At 42.4% G+C, this 22,496-nt stretch overlaps 1 protein-coding gene across 2 annotated transcripts in view; it reads right to left on the bottom strand.

Moving 5' to 3' along the window:
- The window catches only part of samd12 (sterile alpha motif domain containing 12), a 170,941-nt gene that overhangs the window by 108,394 nt on the left and 40,051 nt on the right, over positions 1 to 22,496 (bottom strand). For both annotated transcript variants that reach the window (XM_039737897.1, XM_039737898.1), the window contains exon 3: positions 3,954 to 4,083. In XM_039737897.1, coding sequence (XP_039593831.1) covers positions 3,954 to 4,083 — 130 coding nt within the window. The remainder of the gene's footprint in view (positions 1 to 3,953; positions 4,084 to 22,496) is intronic.

The raw sequence follows: 22,496 nt of genomic DNA, 5'->3' as shown, positions 1-22,496 counted from the left end.
TACACTATGTGGTGTCTGGCGCCTCTTGGGAGAAATTCCTTAGCAAAAGCGCAGCGGGCCCTAGCAACTCATCCACAAAATACTCAGATTCTCAAATGGCGGTGTCACGCATTTGAAATGGAATAACAAAAATATTAATATCATCGTCGTACTGAAGAATTAATCCAAAACACATATGTGGTCCTTCTCCTTGAGGATGAACCTTAAAAGAATATTCACAGCAAATGAATAGAAAATACAAACATTTTTTTTTTCGAATTGAGAGTTTTATCGATTTTTATCAAAAGTAGAAAACGACATTCCGGGAGAAGACTTTCGAATTGTCCAACTCCAGGCTTTTCATACAAAATATGTATATAAAAAAATGAGGCGTTTTTGATGAATTTCTATCTCAACATTTGACTGATAATTAAACAGCAGAAGCATTAAAATCTAAAAATGGCATATAATAAATAAACTAATTAATTGGTGCAAATTAGCTGCTGCTCCCCTGCTCTGCTTTGGCATTTGCAGTAATAATTTAATTAGGAAGTGTTACTTGTGAAATCTAAAATAAACTTTGTTACAGATTTTTGTGGGCTGCCAATAAGCATACATTTAGCAGCCAATTTTAAAAAATAAATTATAGCCATAATAAATCCTGTTTGATTGGATTCCACAATTTCTTTTACTTTAGGTGACCTTTTATTCACTCAGTAATTTGTTCCTCACAGCCCTTAGTGGGGGACTTAGGGGTTTAAATCCTAGTCCAGTCACCATCTGGGTGGTCTTCACACTGTCTCCCTGAATCTGCCTGCTTAACATTCTTCATTTAAATGTACACTCCTTTCTTTTCTACTTAGTCGGTTCCTACAAGTTTGAATTAACTCTTTGGAGGCAGATTGGTTTTTTTTTTTTCCAAAAAAGCTCAACGTTTCTGAAAATTCTCTTTTCATTATTGAAATTGTTCAAAACATACAGCTAACAAATGGCTGAGAATGTGTGAATACGCTATAGACTCGGTATACACGATGGTTCTGAAGTGGGTGATATGCATATGAACGCATCCAACTGCATGTACTGCTAAGTGACGCTGCTTGCAGCACGTGTTTCGTCACTGATGCCGTTTCTCAGCAACACTCTCATTGGCACGCAAAACGGGAGTCCTCAATGATTTACAAAACGTCCTCAGCAGAAGTTTTTCTTTTTTTCTTAATCAAACCAACTACCGGAATTTGATGCTGTGCTCTGAAAGGAAAACCAACGACCAACGTTTGCATGAATCAGCTCAGCTCTCAGTCTTTGCTGCCATCTGCTGTATAAAAGGTACATGATGAACTCTAGGGGACTTCCTTCGATGTTTAGCCTTCTAGCCCTGGATTTCCTCCTTTTACCCTTTATGTTGACTTTTGTCAACACCCACCTTCTTCCCCGGATGTCAAAATTTGTCCACATTAGGGTTTTATGTATCATGTTAACTTTTTTTTTGACACCCACCTTTCACCCTTGATGTTGAATTTTGTTGACATTCACTTTTTATCTTTTATGACGACCTTTGTCGAAACCCACCATCTACCCTTGATATCAATGTTTGTCATCTGCTGCCTTGTACCTTGGATGTCAAAACCCACCTAATACCCTCTCAGTCAGCTTTTCTCAACACCCGCCTTCAACTTCATGAGCTTTGAGCATAGGAAAGACAGTAAATCAGTAAAATGTTGGTTTTACAGTATTACCCTGGTCATCCAGTGTTGTCGACTCCTGCCTCCTACCCTTGATCTTGTCTTTTGTAAACATACACCCTCAACCCTTGATATCAACGTCTGCACGCCTTCACCCTTTATGTCGACTTTTGTCAGCACTTGCAACATACTCTGAATATCGATTTTTTATTGATACCCACCTTCTACTCCTGTTGTTGAATTCTTTGAACAACCGCTTGTGATGTCCACACCAGACTGCTACCCTGGATTGTCAATTGGCTACATAAATCTGCTGAGAAAGCTCAGGAGTTGGAGTTCATTTGTTTAAAAATGAGGTCTGTGAGAATCATTGATTTTGCTGGAGTTACTCGCTTTTCTTACTTTCTTGCTCAAATTTAAGGATTTGGAATTCTAGAGTGTGTTATTGGACTTATGTGCTACGGATTGCTCTCTTTAGGCAAATCCTTTTGTCTCTCTTTACTTATCAGAATATTTTTCTGTGTTCTTCTAAATCTTCCATTTATAAAGATTCCTTGTTTGCCCTTTTAATTACAAGCCAAGGGTTTATGGTCATCCCTCCTCATTTGGAGCCTTTGTTATAGTTTTGAACATTCTGAGATGTTCTGTCAACCTCCCCTTTTTGGTGCCCACTCTGGCTGAAGCCAGCAGGTAGTATTTTGCCTTTGTGGAAGACTCCATCTCATGATGAGCATTGTGGTTATGGATTTGTCTTCTTGATCTGCAGTAAATTTATGAAAAGGGCGATTGTGCATGAAACTCCTGTGGTAAGATAACGCTATGAAAAGACACTCTCCAAAAGTGAGTGAATCGACAGAGAGCAGGTGACAGACTTGATTTTAGGAGCACGTCACAGCTCCCTCTCCACTTGCGTCCTGTCCTTGGCTGACAGATTGCCATAGTAGACAGTGATGGAGATGGCACTAAACTGTTATTGAGTGAATCCACTTCATGTAATTCTGGAGTCATGGGGAGCAAAAATCTATTCAGACAGCACTGGGCACAAAGAAGCAACCAGTCCTGGGTGGGATGCCAGATCTGTGCAAGGTTACACAGTGGCCAATCAGTGTCATCCAGGCACGCTGAGGAAGAGATACAAAGAGAACATGGGAACTCCACAAGGACAGCAGCTAAGCCAGGATTTGAATCCGGGCCTAGAGCTGTAAGCACCGGCCTGATGAAAATACTGACATTAAGAAAAAAAGCAAAACATGAAAGAAAGGGAAACAAACAACGCGGGTCTGAAACTGAGCAGATCCAAGGCAAAAAAAAAAAAATAATAAAAAATGGAATTTCTTATGAGCCAAGTGAAAATGAAAAACTGGCTGACCCAAAGAAATCTTTTAAAGTGAATAAATATGTGCTGAAAGAACAAACGGAGGTCAGGCAAAGACGTGCAACAGACGTTTGCAGAAAATTCAAATATTTACAACTGCCGTATCTTGTGGAGAAGGAGCGAGATAAAATCTTTTCATGTGCTGAAAGCTGTCACCACCCTGTCCTAATGGCCTCTACTCTGAGTCCTCTCATTGTTGATTGCAAATGCGCTTCAAAGGGAAATTGTAAAAATTAGAAAAGGATTCTTCATGAAATTAGTGCAAGTGGTTTGGAACGGGGAATGACGTCACTGTACCGGGCAGGCTTAACCCTCTCAGCGACAGGCTGCTGAAAGTTCAAAGGAATTGAAAAAGATCGTCCGGAGTCCGCTGTTTGAACTTCTGTTAGCACTGTGGGTGACTACCTCAGGGCCTGGAAATAACTGATGGAGAACGTCACTCAAGAAATGCCTGGAGGAAGACAGACAGATGTGAAAGGCACTATATCATAGATAGATAGATAGATAGATAGATAGATAGATAGATAGATAGATAGATAGATAGATAGATAGATAGATATCATAGATAGATAGATAGATAGATAGATAGATAGATGAAAGGTGCTATATGATAGATAGATAGATAGATAGATGGATGAAAGGCACTATATCATAGATAGATAGATAGATAGATAGATAGATAGATAGATAGATAGATAGATAGAGTAGTTGGCAGGATTAGATGACAGACAGACTCTCCAGTTTCTGTGGACTCTTCAATGTAATTTACTGAAACACCAGGCTATAGCCTTTGATGTGCTTTGTGTTCAAGTTAATTTTGTTTGTTAGGTTTGTGTGTAACCAGAGTTGTTTATTTAGGTAAAAAAAAAAAAACATTTTCAAGTGTTTCATTTGTACCTTTTTGTTTGTATTTGTACCTGTGATGTCGTGTTGCTTGAAGGCCTCACTATAGACTTGATACTGGTTTGGACAGTGCTTCTTCAGCCATTTGCAGACATCCTGCTGGGTCCACAGAGCAACAGGCTTTGTCAGCTTCACATGTCCGGGCTGGAAAGTTTAAAAGAGAAATGGATTTGAATTAAAATGATGGTAGTCAAAAGGGATCACAGAGAGTAAGAAAGAAAGACGAGAAGGAAAGCAGCAGAAGGATAAAAAAAGAGAAAGAAAGAGAGAAACAAAGAGAATAATAGAGATACAGAGAAATGAAGTGAAGGGCACAATATAACAGACAGACAGATATCAAAGGTGCTATATAATAGATGGACATGAAACTATATTTGAAGGCTTCTATATAACTAGATAGATGTGAAACATACTACATAAGATGGACAGCTATAAAAAGTGCCATATGATTAGTCAATTGATAGACAGTGTGACAGATAGGAGGCACTATTGTTCCCTTGAACCCTCCGATCAAACGTCAGACACCAAGTAAAAGTCCAAATATTGACTTTATTAATTAACAACTGTGCACCAAGCACCCTCCTCTCCACTATACTCATTAAATCACAATACTCTACAATAATCCTCCACACTCCCAGACGCGTTGCCACCCTTCCACCCAGCTCAGCTCGCCGTCTGGGAGCTGCCACAGTCCTTTTATAGTCCGTGACCCGGAAGTGCTCCTGAACCGGGTCAGATGAAGACGCTTCTTTTTCTTCACCCCAGAAGCACGTCATTCCCCTTATCCGTATGACTTGGACATACTTCCGGGGCGTAGGGCAAATAATAATCTTTGCTCCTCCCTGCGGCTCCAGCTAGCGGCCCCTGTGGTATCCAGCAGGGTTGTGGATGAAAACTCCATTGTCCAGGATTCCCTGCTGGTCTTCGGGGCACCTCCATGCTGCAGGGAGGGCTCCATCTGGCGGCCTGGGGGTATTGGCCGGGATGACAAGCCAGCCATAGACCACAACAGATATAAATGGCACTATATAAAATACATAAATAGATTTGAAGAGTGCTATATGATAGATATGAAAGACTTCATGTTATAGACGTAAGGGCACTATATAAAATAAATAGATATACAGTATATAGATATGAAAGGTTCTCTATAACAGACAGATGTGAAGCACACTTTATAAAATAGATAGATAGGTAGATACATGTGAAAGGCACTATATGCTAGACAGACAGACAGATACAGTAGTCTGTCTGATGTTACTAAACCTGCAATGATGCCTCCCTGCTACTCTAGTGAGCTAGGCTAGTGGATAAAGCCGTTTTAGGACAATATGCGTCACATCACAAATTGTGTTATTTGTCCAGGGTTTTCCTCTAGTTCTGTATTTAGTTTTTTACTCCAGTATATTGTCTTTTATTTTATCTATCCATCCATCTTCTTCTGCTTATCCAAGGTCGGGTCGCGGGGGCAGCAGCTTAAGTAGAGAAGCCCAGACTTCCCTCTCCCCGGCCACTTCTTCCAGCTCTTCCAAGAGAATCCCAAGGCATTCCCAGGCCAGCCGGCAGACATAGTCCCTCCAGTGTGTCCTGGGTCTTCCCCAGGGTCTCCTCCCGGTTGGACGTGCCCGGAACACCTCACCAGGGAGGCGTCCAGGAGGCATCCTGATCAGATGCCCGAGCCACCTCATCTGACTCCTCTCGATGCTCTACTCTGAGCCCCTCTCGGATGACTGAGCTTCTCACCCCGTCTTTAAGGGAAAGCCCAGACACCCTGCGGAGGAAACTCATTTCAGCCGCTTGTATTCGCAATCTCGTTCTTTCAGTCACTACCCATAGCTCATGACCATAGGTGAGGGTATGCTTTGTAAATCCTGTATCTCTTCTTAGTGTCCTGTGCTCATGTTATTTGTATCCAATGTTTGATATACCCTGCTGGTTCTTTTGGGAAGTCAGTGAAGCACTTTGAGCATGGGAAAGGCACTATATAAAACATATTATTACATATCATGGAAAAGATTGGCTGATGTGACTCACGGCATACAATGGCACTCAGGGGGAAAAGTCATGTGTAGAGTGAAAACCCACACAGAGAGGGTAATCGTGTAAATCTCACGCCAAGTGGACTGAGAATATTGGCTGGCACTTCCCTATGGCTATTAATGCCAATTACCAGGCTCCCGGTCAGAAACGCTGAGAATGTTACAATAATTTATTTATTATTTTTTTTTAAATTTTGGCCCCCTGCCTTGCTTCTGTAAATCAAGCCGATAAACAGTCTACTTATTCTCACCAGTGACACGAGACCCAGTTGGCCTGCCGGCAGGTTATCTGATCAGAGGCCATCAGGTTGCTCTAAACCTCTTGCAATCGTATGGGCTTCATTTGCCTAACATCACTCATGGATGCGCGTATCTGTCAGAGACACTTTTAGAAAATATGAATTCCTGCAGAGGGTGCATATGGTCTCTTTAAACTGCGTGTATTACCTCCACATAGTAATAAAGGCAAAGACGTCCAGAGCAGCATGTGGGGAATGAATAATGCATACTAAGTAGCATCATTTGCATTATACTGTATATGTAAGTACACTCTGTGTAAGGCGCCGACCAATTAGCGATTCGGGTCTGTGCTGCTAAATTTGCGAAGCTTTACAGTGTGTGGCGAGCTTACAGGTGGACAAGGTTAGACGAGATAACACGGCGGATCGTTTAGCGAGGGACGGCAAAGTGCTTCTCAAACATCATCTCCTGATTGAAAGATGAACTTGAAATAGACTCACTTCAATAAACTGGGGAGGGAAAGCAAACCTGCTTTACCGTACCTGCCAGCTGTTTACAGCGATAGAAACACACAGATAGAGGCACTAGATAATAAATGATAATATTTCAAGTGAAATTCAAATTGGCACGTACTAATCAACATGCAACACGTCGCCATGATTACTGAGTAGATTTGTTATGGATAGACAGGATAGAGAGATAGATGGATAGATAGAAAGAAAGGAAAGGCACTATATAAAAGATGTAACATTCATTGCTTTATGATGGTACTCAATAGGAAGGGGACCTTTCTAACACCTGGTGACACCGTGTATACAGTAGCTCTGCTTCCTCAAATTTCCCGGGTTCAAATCCGGCCTTGTCACTTCTAACCGTGGAGTCTGCTCTCTCTCTGTCTCTCCCTACACTTGCTAAGTGACTGATGGCTGGCTCTACTTTGGCCTTATGTGCTGGTTTGACAGCAGCTCTTTGCAGGTTCGGTTCCTGCAGCTCCCCTTTAAGGTGGGTTCCACAAGGAGTGGATGAGTGATTAATACCTGCACACACATACCACAAAGTTCAAAAAACCGATGGATGGATGGATGGATAAACATGTTCAGCCTTTCAGAACACAAATAAGTCTTATGCCAATGGAAATTTTAAAAGTCATTTCTATTCATTCCAACTATTTACTTTTAAATCTTCTTGTCAAAAGCACTGGCACGTATGCCAAAGAAAAAAAGAAATAAATCTGAACGTGACCGTTATGTGTACGGGTCCAAGCACAAAGCATCATTGTTCATTTCAATGTAGGCAATGCAAAACAGTAACTGAGATTAGACGGCCTGTATCAGTAGCACTGTTACATAACGTCAATCAGCTTCATGTGACGACTTGACATCCTGCTCTCCCACAGAGGGTTACATAATGGAGTGAATGATGGGAGCAAGTTGCATATGCCGTGTAATTCAAGACCATTTGTCACTGCGCCCCAAGCCAATGCTTTGCTGGTTTCTTTTCCTCTCCATTTGGCCTACTTTCGTGAACCTAATGCACGGCACTTAAACTGTTAACATTTTATAAAATGTAAAACCAGCCACAGTCCATTTGGTCGCCACTTTTTTCTTTCTCCCATTTCTCTTTTATTTACGAGGGTCACACCAAAAAGGCAGGTGCCTAATACAACTGCCAGATATTTGCCGATGTTGACACACGTGATATGATAACTAGGAATTCCGGCTGAGGGATCACTCAGAGTGTCACATCCCCCTCCCAGCAGCTGGGACGTGTCCTTAAGACCCTGGGAATGTCAAGCAGCGCTTTCTGCAAAGTGCACTGCTTACTTGTTACTGAGCTCATGGTGTGGCTGTGTGCGTGGCAGGTTAGTTTGGACGACAGGGGCACGTTACTTCGCAAACTGATTGAAAATAGTGATCAAGCCTACACTGTGCTGTACAGTAACAATAATTCTTTACATTCATATACGTATAGCACTTTACTCACTGCTTAGTATTTAAAACTAGTTGTTTGTAAGCAAAAAAATGGAAGTTGTTAGAATGAAATTTAGTTGATAAGAAGAATATGGGAGCTTTATGTTTCAGTTTGTATCCAAAAGATTGCCGCAAGTCGAGACCACTTTAGTTAGTAATGGGATTCCAGGAAGAGATGAATAAAGTAATTACAATCTTATGTAGTCAGTTGTAATGGAGGACCCTGTTTGAGAAACAGTGAAAAGGGTGCGGACCCTCAAAACATTTAAAACAAGACCTCTGGCAGTCTAGTCCCATACTCAAAAGGCAGGCTTTGGCCTGCAAAGGCCCGAAAATGGGGCTACAGCTTTCAAAGTGTAGAATCCTTAAAGCACCCTCAAAAATGAGGAGAGGATAACCATAAACCTCAGGTCTTTGTATTTCAAAAAATGTACTTAAAATGGGAGAAAAACAGGGAAATACAAGCAAAAAAAAACAATCAAAAAGGTTTTGCCTACAAATGTAAACTGAAATAAAAAAAAAAAATCCAGTCCATCATCCAAAAAACAAGCAAAAACACCAGAAAAACCAACGATACTCAATGCTGTTCTGGAAGAGCTGACTGTCTGCCACGAATAAACAGGCAGCTGGTCATCATGGTGGGCCTGCCCCTGAAGGTCCGTCTTAAGGAGACAGGACACATAATTGAACATGAGTACAATAACATGGAAATAAACAGAAGTAATAAATGAAGCAATATTCAAAACATAACACACTAAGCGGAGAAACAAATTATTAAAAATATATTTAATAAACCGGGCAGCACAGTGGTAGCGCTGCTGCCTCGCAGTTAGGAGACCCTTAAGGGTTCATTTCCCGGGTCCTCCCTGCGTGGAGTTTGCATGTTCTCCCCGTGTCTGCGTGGGTTTCCTCCCACAGTCCAAAGACATGGCGGTTAGGTGCATTGGCGATCCTAAATTGTCCCGTGTGGGTGTGTGTGCCCTGCTGGTGCCCTATCCGGGGTTTGTTTCCTGTCTTGTGCCCTGTGTTGGCTGGGATTGGCTCCAGCAGACCCCCCGTGTTAGGATATAGTGGGCTGGATGACTGACTGACTATTTAATAAACACCAAAAATATTAAAGACCAGTAACGGCGCACTGCACGAATACACTTGACTTGACCATAACTGTTGACCCTTGAACTCTTCGCTTTTAATATAAAGCTGTAGTGCAGAGTTGCAGCGTAGTGCATGTGTACCAAATTTCACGCAACAGGTTATTTGATTTTTGACGTTGACCTTTGAACTTGGATGTCAATCATCACCCTGAAAGCGGACAGTAGATCAATCGGTCAAACAGTTTGCCAGCTACAGGTGATTTACAGACAAACGGACAGCCACATTAGCGTATCATAAAAGGCTGGCAAGACCACGATGTTCCCACACAGCCATTGGCTCAGAGAGGTCATTTTGCTTTAGTTTATTTGACATTACGTTTTTGTCTCGTGTTAATAAAGGTGCCATTTTTGTTTATGTCTTTGGCCACCCTGGTATTCCTTCTGCCACAAGTGCTCCCCACAGGCTAAATTTGCTATTTTTACACGCAAAACACTCCAGTTACCAAAGATCACTTCGCTCCCTGGAACCTAATCCCATGCTAATCTCCCTTTTTACCCACAAAGCCGACATGGCCTTTTTTCATGCCCTCTATGAAGGGCAGAGCCTCGTTGCTGCAACCCACCCCGACTTAATTCACACCACGATGAGTCGCTAGGAGTGTCAAGAGGTGAAGCACAAAATCAAATCAGTGAAACGACAAATCAGTGGATATGAAACCCCCCAACAACACACTCACATCACTCAAATAATTAAATCACAGCCGCTCTCAGATGGTCTACAGCTCGTCAATGGCCTCTGCCCAGCCCCACAATGGCAAACACCATCTCACACGGCCCAATGTCACTTAGGTTGACCTCCAAGGACACAAACCTCAGCATGCGGAGCGCATCTTCATGACTGAGACCCTGAGCATTCAATTTAGTTGAGCTTATTTATGGATGTGCTGCATGTTGAGAGCGAGAGACAGCGAGAGCGAGAGCAGGTCATCCCTATAGCCATTGTGCTGGCCGTCCAGTGTTAGTGTCACCTCCGCTGACCACAGGGCCCCAGTGATATGCACCTGTTCAAAGCTACTCATTGTTAGCTAACGATTAGTTTAATGGGCTAAAATAAGCCTCACCTCATCTCATTAAGTAATGCTCACTTTTTAAACACATTAGAAAATGCCAACATGGCACAACATTTGGGCACCTTCCAGGTTTGAGTTAACGGTTTTGAAAGTTGATGCGTTTTGAATCTTTATTTACTTCATTCAGAGGGACATTTTTCTTCATTAAATATTTTGTCACGGTGGTGTGTGTGACATGTGATGGGGCTTTGCTCAGGACACTCGCTGCTTGTTGTACGAATGGCACATTTACAAGTGTATGCTGTGGGCATGGAGATGCAACTCGACTGCCACTGCTCACTACTGAGGGTAGACAGGAGCAGCCATCGGACACCTAAACGAGGAAGAGGATGAACACAAAGAATCAACTTGAAGTGACATCTCTCAGCTACAGTTGTGTGAAAAAGTAAGTACACCCCATGAGATGTTTTTTCCTTTAACATCTGCGGACATATCGAGATTTGCTCTCCACGTCTGTATCTACAGATAAAGGTGAGGTACTGTAATATAAAAAACAGCAGGCCACATTTACATTTTGTACTCCATAATATAATTTAAATCAACAGAAATGCAAATGTGTAAAACTAAGTGCACCCCAGTCCACTGATCACTACTTCAAATACCACAAGTTGGACCAGAACATCACAAGGGGGGATACGTCTGTAATTGTCCTCATATTTAAGCCTCAGTCATTTAACTTGGTTTAGGCAGGCAGTATGGCGGCGCAGTGTTTAAGGCTTTGGTCTTCAAACCGTGAGGTTGTCAGTTTAGATCCCACCAGTGACACCGTGTCACCCTGAGCAAATCACTTCACCCCTTTGTGTTCCAATTGGAAACACAAAAAAATAAAAGAATATGAACCAATTTTACCTCAAATGTTGTAAGTTGCTTTGGATAACAGCGTCAGCCAAATAAATAAATGTAAATGGTTGGGTTTGTCATTCTTGATGTGTGTGTTGTCGTCATGCCGAGATAGAAAGAGTTCTCTGAGGCCTCCACTATTCCACTGTCCAGAAAGATTTGAAACTTTTGACTCTACTTTCTCCAGTCCTGTTCAGCCAACATACATCGGACTTCCAATACAACTCGGAGTCCTTCCACGTGCAAAAGTTCGCTGATGACACTGCTATGGTGGGCTGCATCAGGAGTGGGCAGGAGGAGGAGTATAGGAACCTAATCAAGGACTTTGTTAAATGGTGCAACTCAAACCACCATCACCTGAACACCAGCAAAACCAAGGAGGTGGTGGTGGATTTTAGGAGGCCCAGGCCCCTCATGGACCCTGAGATCATCAGAGGTGACTGTGCAGAGGGTGCAGACCTATAAATACCTGGGAGTGCAGCTGGATGATAAACTGGACTGGACTGCCAACACTGATGATCTGTGTAAGAGAGGACAGAGCCGACTATACTTCATTAGAAGACTGGCGTCCTTCAACATCTGCAATAAGATGCTGCAGATCAGACGGTGGTGGCGAGTGTCCTCTTCTATGCGGTGGTGTACTGGGGAGGCAGCATAAAAAAGAGGGACGCCTCACGCCTGGACAAACTGGTGAGGAAGGCAGGCTCTATTGTAGGCACGGAGCTGGACAGTCTGACATCCGTGGCAGAGCGATGGGCGCTGAGCAGACTCCTGTCAATCATGGAGAATCCACTGCATCCACTGAACAGGATCATCTCCAGACTGAGGAGCAGCTTCAGCCACAGACTGCTGTCACCATCCTGCTCCACTGACAGACTGAGGAGACCCCACACTGTGCGACTCTTCAATTCCACCCGGGGGAGTAAACGCTAACATTATACAAAGTTATTGTCTGTTACACCTGCCTCGCACTCTCCACCTAGCATTTTTTAACTTGCACTGCATTTTTATTTCATTAATATTGTTTTTATCAGTATGCTGCTGCTGGAGTATGGGGATTAATAAAGTATCCATCTATCTAAACCGACAGCCAACCTGCCCATCACAGGCCTCCCCAGCAAGCTGTCTGAGAGCAGAACACAAGATGCTGAAAGAAGTTTCCGAGATCCCCAGAATTTCATCACGGGACCTACGGGTGGAGTTGGAGAAGACCTTTTAATAACCCCATAGCATTTTGGACTCTTAGGCTCACAAGGTTTGGCCTAATTGTGTTATGTAAGCAAGCACAGTTTAAAGAGATGCAGCTGTGTTCAAGTCATCTTTAAAAGGACACCATAAGATTACATTGACCGATGTGATAGCTGGGGTGCAGGGAGCTGGCACAGCTTTGGGTACAAGGCAGGGACTATCAGTGGATGGGGTGAAAGCCCATAACGTGGTAAAAAAGTAGGCAAGGCAAACAAAAGTTAAAAGCCCATTGTGTTCCTAGAACTTCCTTCATTTCACTTTTAGCATCTCAGAGAGCCAGCAAGTTTAAAGGTATGACAAGAGTGCCCTCTAGTGCCACACTGTGGTATACCAGCCCTGGTTTGTGCTCACAAGACAAATCAGGTACCCAAGAAGCAAGGCCAGGACAAGACAACTGAGGGGCGCTGGCTCACATCAACCCTTCCTAGGACATTTTTCAACGGTTATAGTGGCCGGATTTTGTTTAGCAGTCACAGTGTTGTCATGTGTACACAGTCAGTGAAATTCATAGCTGCAGCACGGCAACATTCTTTGGAGCCATGAAGAATGGATTAAAATAAAGAACTCCATTTTAGACGAGCACAAGTATACAAAGATAAAAACCAAAGATGTTTGTCATTTTGTATCAGTGTGCTGCTGCTGGATTATGTGAATTTCCCCTTGGGATTAATAAAGTATCTATCTATCATTAACATTATAAAAGACAAGGATTGTTCATTTTTATGATTTTATAGACTTTACAAAACTGAAACAATGAAACAAGAAACACTGCGTTTGTAATTCAAGGGCCAGCTCACAAACTGCAACCTAACCTCACAGATTCTGAATGACAGACTGCTCAGCGATGTTGCAGCACGTAAGCTTGGCGGACAAATAGAAAGACACAATGGCAGCGTGTGAAATGCATGGCCCTCGTAACCAGGAGTCAGGAGCAATGGCCCTTTGTCAGCAATGCACTTCAGAAGAAGTCATCCACCTGAAGCTGAGCGTGTTAAGGCCCGGCCAGCACTTGGATTTAGTAGATATACGTTGTATATGAAAGACATTACATAATCGATAAGATGTCAAAGGCACTACAGAATACACAGACAGACACGAAAAGCACTATATAGTGAATAGATATGAAATACATTAAATGACAGATAAATATGAAAAGCACTCTATTGTACAGGGTGGTCCAAATCTAATTATGCAGATCCAGATCGTCTGGATGACTTTGATTTATGTGGGGACGATTCCAGTTTGGCTTAAAGACGATTCCTCATGTCGTCAGTTCGCACATTTCTCGATGGTCCAGAATTTTTCGGGTGATTTTCTATGTAATAAAATTAATGAAAATAAAGTGTAATGAAAATTGCATAATTACATCTGGACCACCCTATACATATATATGATAGATAAAATGCACTATATAAGTGATAGATATGAAAGGCACTATCAGATAGATACACTCACCTAAAGGATTATTAGGACCACCATACTAATACGCTGTTTGACCCCCTTTCGCCCTCAGAACTGCCTTCATTCTACGTGGCATTGATTCAACAAGGTGCTGAAAGCATTCTTTAGAAATGTTGGCCCATATTGATAGGATAGCATCTTGCAGTTGATGGAGATTTGTGGGATGCACATCCAGGGCACGAAGCTCCCGTTCCACCACATCCCAAAGATGCTCTACTGGGTTGAGATCTGGTGACTGTGGGGGCCATTTTAGTACAGTGAACTCATTGTCATGTTCAAGAAACCAATTTGAAATGATTCGAGCTTTGTGACATGGTGCATTATCCTGCTGGAAGTAGCCATCAGAGGATGGGTACATGGTGGTCATGAAGGGATGGACATGGTCAGAAACAATGCTCAAATAGCCCGTGGCATTTAAACGATGCCCAATTGGCACAAAGGGGCCTAAGGTGTGCCAAGAAAACATACCCCACACCATTACACCACCCCCACCACCAGCCTGCACAGTGGTAACAAGGCATGATGGATCCATGTTCTCATTCTGTTTACGCCAAATTCTGACTCTACCATTTGAATGTCAACAGAAATCGAGACTCATCAGACCATGCGACATTTTTCTAGTCTTCAACTGTCCAATTTTGGTGAGCTTGTGCCAATTGTAGCCTCTTTTTCCTATTTGTAGTGGAGATGAGTGGTACCCGGTGGGGTCTTCTGCTGTTGTAGCCCATCTGCCTCAAGGTTGTGCGTGTTGTGGCTTCACAAATGCTTTGCTGCACACCTCGGTTGTAACGAGTGGTTCTTTCAGTCAAAGTTGCTCTTCTCTCAGCTTGAATCAGTCGGCCCATTCATTCTCCTCTGACCTCTAGCATCAACAAGGCATTTTCGCCCACAGGACTGCCGCATACTGGATGTTTTTCCCTTTTCACACCATTCTTTGTAAACCATAGAAATGGTTGTGCGTGAAAATCCCAGTAACTGAGCAGATTATGAAATACTCAGACTGGCCCGTCTGGCACCAACAACCATGCCACGCTCCAAATTGCTTAAATCGCCTTTCTGTCCCATTCTGACATTCAGTTTGGAGTTCAGGAGATTGTCTTGACCAGGACCACACCCCTAAATGCATTGAAGCAACTGCCATGTGATTGGTTGATTAGATAATTGCATTAATGAGAGATTGAACAGGTGTTCCTAATAATCCTTTAGGTGAGTGTAGATAGATAGATAGATAAGATACTTTAAATCTTTAGTACCAATGCAACACTACTTGACACACATGAAAAACTCCACGCTTAATATTCCGTATTAAAAAGACATGCGAAAGACAGGAATTTCTGGAGTGATTTGTGTAGGTCTGTCCTTCCTGATTTACTCAAATCAAATTGTCTATGTGATGAGTGTCTGTCATCAGTTGACTTTTTTTAAAACAGTGCCCACATGTCGCCAGTGCACCGCTTGTTCTTTAATGGAACACCTTTGGTAGACACTTACCAGTGCTCAAGACCTGCTGTTGTAGGATGTTCTGACCAACTTGTCCAGCCATCACAGGTTGTTCAGATACTCGCGCTTGTCCGTTTTTCTCGAATGTTCACATCACCAGTCAGTGGTTTGAATGCTGTGGCTGATCAGTGTGAATGCAATAGGAAAGGTCTGTCCAGAGTCCACGGATTTGGATCACATTCTTGGTGTGGCATGTTCTGAGACAGACACCAACGCACAGCCCAACACCACAATTGGGACAATAGGAACACATTTCTTGGCACAACTGTATATTTTCAGCTGCTTGAGCAGGAGAGGGTAGGCCGTCAGTGCCTGATCTGCTTGATCGACACGCTCCTTGTGTTACTGTGGGCTACCACAGCACAGTGTTTAGCGACTTTCATTTTGCCTTTTCTTGCTACTTGCACGAAGGTGAGGCTTCACGGGACTGAATTTAGTACGCATATCATGGTGGTTTGGCCGTTTGCATCAGTTTCAATGTCTGTCTAAATATCAGATTGTCATCGCTTTCACTTGATTCGAACAATGGTTCCATTTCAGTTTGTTCTAAAAGTGATTTATGTTTGCCATTCCGTACCGCTCATAAATTGTTGATGAGTTACCTTGGAGGGGCAATGCACCAATAAATATTCATGACTTTTTTTGCTGTTATGTTTGGATGTTATGCCATCCACCAAATGGCAGCAGAATACTGTTCCAAGCGTTATTTGGGCTTAATGCTGTAAAGCAGATCACTACACTCACCCTGAGTCTGACTCGGGCTTCACCGTACCAACATAGAATTCTAAGCCTGAGTCACAATCGGGGTTAACGCCAAGGAGGTCAATGTAACAATCAAAAAGTTGGAGACTTCTGTAATAAATTGTAGGATGTGCTGTAAAACGTGGCAACCATGAGAAAAGCAAACAGAACAGACACTGCTACCTGCGTAACATCATGGAACAATAAATATTTGGGCCAACACAACTCCACAGGAGATCATCCACCTCTTGGGCGGAGGGTCACAAAAATAAACACCCACCCATCAACCCTGCCATCCATCCCTCCATATCCATAACGACTCATCATGCTGAGGGATTGGGTGTGTATCCAAAACGCAAAAATACAACACTGGCAAATCAGCTGAAAGCAATGAAGATTTATTTAAAGATAAAACACAAACAAAACTGCGACCGGAAATAATTAAAGGTCAGGCACTCTTAGGAAAAGATGGATGGAACATTCACTTCACAAAAGGCACTGGAACCTAAAAGGACAGCAGAGATTGTTAACATTTTTAGAACAACAATTGGAAAAGATTGGCACAGGATGCGTCTGCAGCCACTAAGCCGCCCGCCTTCAGACTGCCTGACAAATTTTAATCACAGCCACTTCGATCCCAAGCCAGGAGAGGCTTCTGCTGGCAAAAACCACTGATCTCTAGAGGACGCCATCTTGCTTGGCCGTGCTCTGCGTGACCTTGCAAGCTGCCTGTCAAGTAGAAACTGCTGTGATACAATATGGCCAACAAACCAGACTGCGTCCACAGCACAAATAATCAGCAGGGGGGGCTCGGCAAATACGGCAGACAAAAACGAAATCCAGCAACTGCCAGGACGAGCTGCAGTTTGCAAAGAAGGCCTGCCATTAAAGAGGACCTGTTGGACTGAAGCATTTGATTGTGCACATTACGTTACATTGGATAGGCTATCTAAATAAATATATACATATCGTGGCAGGCGGCTGTGATACCTAAATAGTAGAAGGACTGGGGGAGAGACCATGCACAGGGCACAATCAGCACTAGATGGCAGCCCCCCCTAGGCAACAGCAAACAGTGATCTGTTTTATATCAACTTTCAGTCCTTTAGTAATCACAAAGTCTAACGTATGACCTGCTTTATGTGTAGGCTGATTAACGAGCGTCTCAAATCAAAAGAGCCCAGGAGGTTCATAAATTCTTTTACTTTTAGATCACACTGATTATCGATATGAAAATGAAAGTCGCCAACTATTAGGAGTGTGTCATAGTTCGTAATTAAAATTGACATTAAGTCAGAGAATTCCTCTGACCTTCCTCCTCCACTTCTCTTCCAGCAAACTTCGTCCGTCATCCTCCCGACTCTGGCTGCAGGAGCAGTGGCCTCAAATTCCCACAGAGCTTCATGGGAGTTCGACACAGTCCTGTTGGGTTCTGCCAGCAGGGGGTGCTGCACGGACTGCAGAGTCTCACTTTGTTGGGTTTCCATCTCCCCAGAAGTGCTTCAGGACCACACCAACGGGCAACCGGTGCCACTGCTCTGGCAGCCAGAGTCGGGAGGACGACGGACGAAGTTTGCTGGAAGAGAAGTGGAGGAGGAAGGTCAGAGGAATTCTCTGACTTAATGTCAGTTTTAATTACGAACTATGACACACTCCTAATAGTTGGTGACTTTAATTTTCATATCGATAATCAGTGTGATCTAAAAGTAAAAGAATTTATGAACCTCCTGGATTCTTTTGATTTGAGACAACTCATAAATCAGCCTACACATAAAGCAGGTCATACGTTAGACTTAGTGATTACTAAAGGACTGAAAGTTGATATAAAACAGATCATTGATATTCGTCTATCAGACCATTTTCTTCTACTTTTTAATATAGAAATAATGATAAAAAACACCCATGAGAAGAATATTGTTAAAAACACTTAGACTAGGCAGCAGCTTTAAAACAATCAGTCCGTTTATAGTGCCAGCTATAATAGCAAGGATAATGTAAATAGTAAGGTGGAAAGATTTAATACTAAAGTGAGAGCTGCTGTTGACAGAGTTGCACCTGAAAAGACAGTTAAAAAATCTTCTAGCATTGGTATACCATGGAAGACCCAAAGAGTGTCTGATTTAAAGAGAACATGCCGTAGAGCTGAGCGTCAATGGAGGAAGACTAAACTTACTATCCACCATGAAATATTAAAAGTCAAAATAACAGAATACAATAACACTGTCCGTCTTGAGAGACGCTGCTATTTCTCCAAGATTATAAATAACAATGCTAGTAATCCCAGAGTCTTATTTTCTACAATTGATCGCCTACTAAACCAGGCAACTCAAAGGAATGCCTCCTAAGTGCTTCCAGTGAAACCTGTGAGGCTGTCGCTGTATTTTCAATCAAAAATTAATGATATTAGAAATAACATAGTATATCCCTCCAACACTAAGGATCCTCCTAAACCCCAACATCCTGTTATAAACAAATTAAACTCTTTCACTAGGATAGATTTACCTGATTTACAAAAATAATATCTCAATTAAAACCCTCCACCTGCTCCTTGACCCGATACCAACAAGGTTTTTCAAAGAAGTATCAGGCGTGCTAATTGATAATGTTCTGACATAGTAAATTGTCACTAGATACGGGGTCTTCCCAGACTGTCTTAAGACTGCTGTAGTTAAACCCCTACTTAAGAAACATAATCTTGACCCTCGCTCTTGAAAATTTTAGACCCATCTCTAACCTGCCTTTCTTAAGTAAAGTTCTGGAGAAGGCAGTCATTATGCAGTTAAATGACCACCTCAATAAACATGCTATTCTTGATAAATTTCAGTCGGTTTTAGAACAAATCACAGCACAGAAACTGCACTCGTTAAAGTAGTAAATGACTTGCGGTGAATGCAGACAGAGGCCATTTATCTGTTCTCATCCTCTTAGATCTGAGTGCTGCATTTGACACCATTGATCATAATATTCTTAGAAATCGCCTTAGTCAATGGGTGGGCCTCTCTGGCAGTGTCTTAAATTGGTTTGAATCCTACCTGACAGGGAGAAAATTTTTGTTAGTTGTGGGAATTACAACTCGAAGACACATGATATCCAATATGGTGTTCCACAAGGCTCTATCCTGGGTCCGCTGTTATTCTCAATCTACATGCTTCCGTTAGGTCAGATTATCTCAGGGCACAACGTGAGCTACCACAGCTATGCTGATGACACACAGCTGTACTTATCAATAGCACCTGATGACCCTGATTCTATTGATTCACTAACACAATGTCTGACTTGTATCTCAGAATGGATGAATAGTAATTTTCTCAAGTTAAATAAAGAGAAAACTGAAATTTAGTGATCAGCAATAATGGATACAATGAGGCTATTAGAAATAAACTGGATACATTAGGATTAAAAGTCAAGACGGAGGTAAAAAGCTTAGGGGTGATTGTTGACTGTAATCTGAATTTTAAATCACATATTAATCAGATCATTAGGACAGCATTTTTCACTTAAGAAACATAAGTAAAGTTAGACCTCTTATATCACTGAAAGATGCTGAGAAATTAGTTCACGCGTTTGTTTTCAGTCGACTAGATTACTGTAACACACTCCTCTCAGGACTACCCAAAAAAGACATAAATCGTTTGCAACTAGTGCAGAATGCAGCTGCTAGAATCCTAACTAGGAAAAGAAAATCAAACACATTTCTCCAGTTTTGATGTCACTACACTGGTTACCTGTGTCATTCAGGATTGACTTTAAAATTCTGCTTATGGTTTATAAAGCCTTAAATAATCTCGCCCCATCTTATATATCGGAATGTCTGACACCTTATATTCCAAATCGTAACCTCAGATCCTCAAATGAGTGTCTCCTTAGAATTCCAAGAACAAAACTTAAAAGAAGTGGTGAGGCGGCCTTCTGCTGCTATGCACCTAAAATCTGGAATAGCCTGCCAATAGGAATTCACCAGGCTGATACAGTAGAGCACTTTAAAACACTGCTGAAAACACATTACTTTAACATGGCCTTTTATAACTTCACTTAATTTAAAATCCTGATACTCTGTATATCAATTCATCATAATAACTATTCATGGTGGCTCTAAAATCGTACTGACCCCTACTCTCTTTCTGTTTCTTTTCCGTTTCCTTTCCACCACCACCTACTCAAAGCTTCATGATGCTCCAACAATGATGGATGGATTAAAAGGCAGAAGTCTGTGACCATCATCATCAAGCCTTCCGTGAGAACCCTAAATCCAAAGAGGACTGTTTCATTTATGTTAGGTAGAATGCCCAGAGGGACTGGGTGGTCTCATGGTCTGGAATCCCTACAGATTTTTTTTTTCTCCAGCCGTCTGGAGTTTTTTGTTTTTCTGTCCACCCTGGCCATTGGACTTTACTCCTTTTCTATGTTAACTAATGTTGTCTTATTTTAATTTCTTATTTTGTCTTTTATTTTCTTTTCTTCAGTATGTAAAGCACTTTGAGCTACTTTTTGTATGAACATGTGCTATAGAAATAAATGGTGTTGTTGTTATATTCCTATCTATCAATTTGCAGTATATTTTTGATATTGGGTCTTTCATGATGCGTATATCCCTTTATTTATCAATATCTCAATCGTTTCATTTCCTTATCTAAGCAGATCACTTAAATTTCAACCCCTCTTAGGTGGGTAGCCCGGCTAGTCCTCATTTAACCAATGACGCCATGAAATGGGACTTTGAAGTCTAATCATAAAGACGACGACTGTGGTGTTATGTTCGGGTTCCACAGGACACAAAGCTTATAAAAGGGCGGCCAAAACAAGGGCCCACAAAAGGAGGTGCGCACCGTCATGTTTTTCTCCTTAGAAGTAGGCTGAGGATCAAATGAGCAGGGAGGGCACACGTCCTACTAGGATAAAGATGACTGATATGGGGTCCTTCCAGCTAGATTTCAGGACACACAATAGCCAGGCTGATTACACTTAATCTTGGATAATAAAAACAGAAGGCTTCCAATAGCCAAGCTGCTCATAATCCTCTGCTTTTAAAAAGTGCAGCCAAATTAACAGCGAGCTGTTTGAAAGGCGGCCCATTTTACACCAGCGTCCTTCACAGAGCATTTTGTTGGCTGCACAATGGCTAACGTTAAGTATGGGTTGTGCATTTTTTGAAATCCTGCAATTTGCGTTTGATGGTTTGAGCTAGGGTTTCAAAGGGCGCACTTCATGATCATCGGGCTGGCATCAGGAAGTGGTCGCCTCAAGGAAAAAAAAAAACAGCAGTGAAGTTCAGGGACTGGGGTGGCACACCGGAACGGACCACAGCTGACCGATTACTGCAAGAGAGAAGGCTAAACCGCTGCTAGGCTGTTTGTGGACACTTGACCATCACACCTGTGTCAAACACCAAAACCAATGGGCATTAATATGGAGTCAAGTAACAGCCATCACTGTTTTTCCCCACAGGATTATGGAGTGTATCTGTGCCCTTTCTGCCAAAAGAGCATTTGTGAAGTCGGGAACTAATGCTGGACGAGAAAACCGAGCTCACAACAGGTGCTCCAACCCTTTTGGAAACCTCTGGGATGAATTGAAGTCAAGGCCTTGTGCAGTCCACTCGAGTTCCTCCATGTCTTTATGGACCATGCTCTGTGAACTGGGGTACAGCCACAATTATCTCAGATTTCTTGGTATGCTGGAGTATTTACAATACCCTTCAATGTAAACCAAGGAACCAAACCCAAGCCCTGCTATTATCCCTCCTCCACCAAACTTTAAAGGAAGCACAATGCGCCAAACCCAGATTGGTCCATCAGACCTGCCATACAGCGAAGCGTTATTCATCACTCCATATGATGAATTGTCCAATGGCAGTGTGCTTTGCACCACTCCAGCTGATGTATAGTGATCTTAGGCTTGGCCATAGAAACCCATTTCAAGGAAGGCCCCAAAAAGGCAATCCTAGGTAGCCATGCCCCGAAACACAATCCAAGAGGATAAACCAACCGACAGAGCAGAAACACCATCAAAGGCCAGGAAATCTAAATCAGAAGAACGGTACTTACGCTAAGATGGCACCAAACTTAAACAAGCCGCTACTGAATGCTTTCCTCTCAGCTGCTTATAAAGGCAGAGGGAGGAGCCAGTAGCACTGATGCCAGGGTGGCCCCGCCTCCTGGGGGTCCCAACAACACATAACAAAATGGAAATAAATCCAGGTTGGCACAGAATTAATTCTCTTATTGTCTCCAATTTTCATTTTATTTCTTGGCCTCTGGTTAAGTTATTATGGTTTTTCAACTCCTCCACTACTTT

Source organism: Polypterus senegalus, chromosome 16 (assembly GCF_016835505.1).
Source record: "Polypterus senegalus isolate Bchr_013 chromosome 16, ASM1683550v1, whole genome shotgun sequence".
NCBI classification, from domain to species: Eukaryota; Metazoa; Chordata; class Cladistia; order Polypteriformes; family Polypteridae; genus Polypterus; species Polypterus senegalus.
This window is presented reverse-complemented; position numbering and strand designations above follow the sequence as displayed.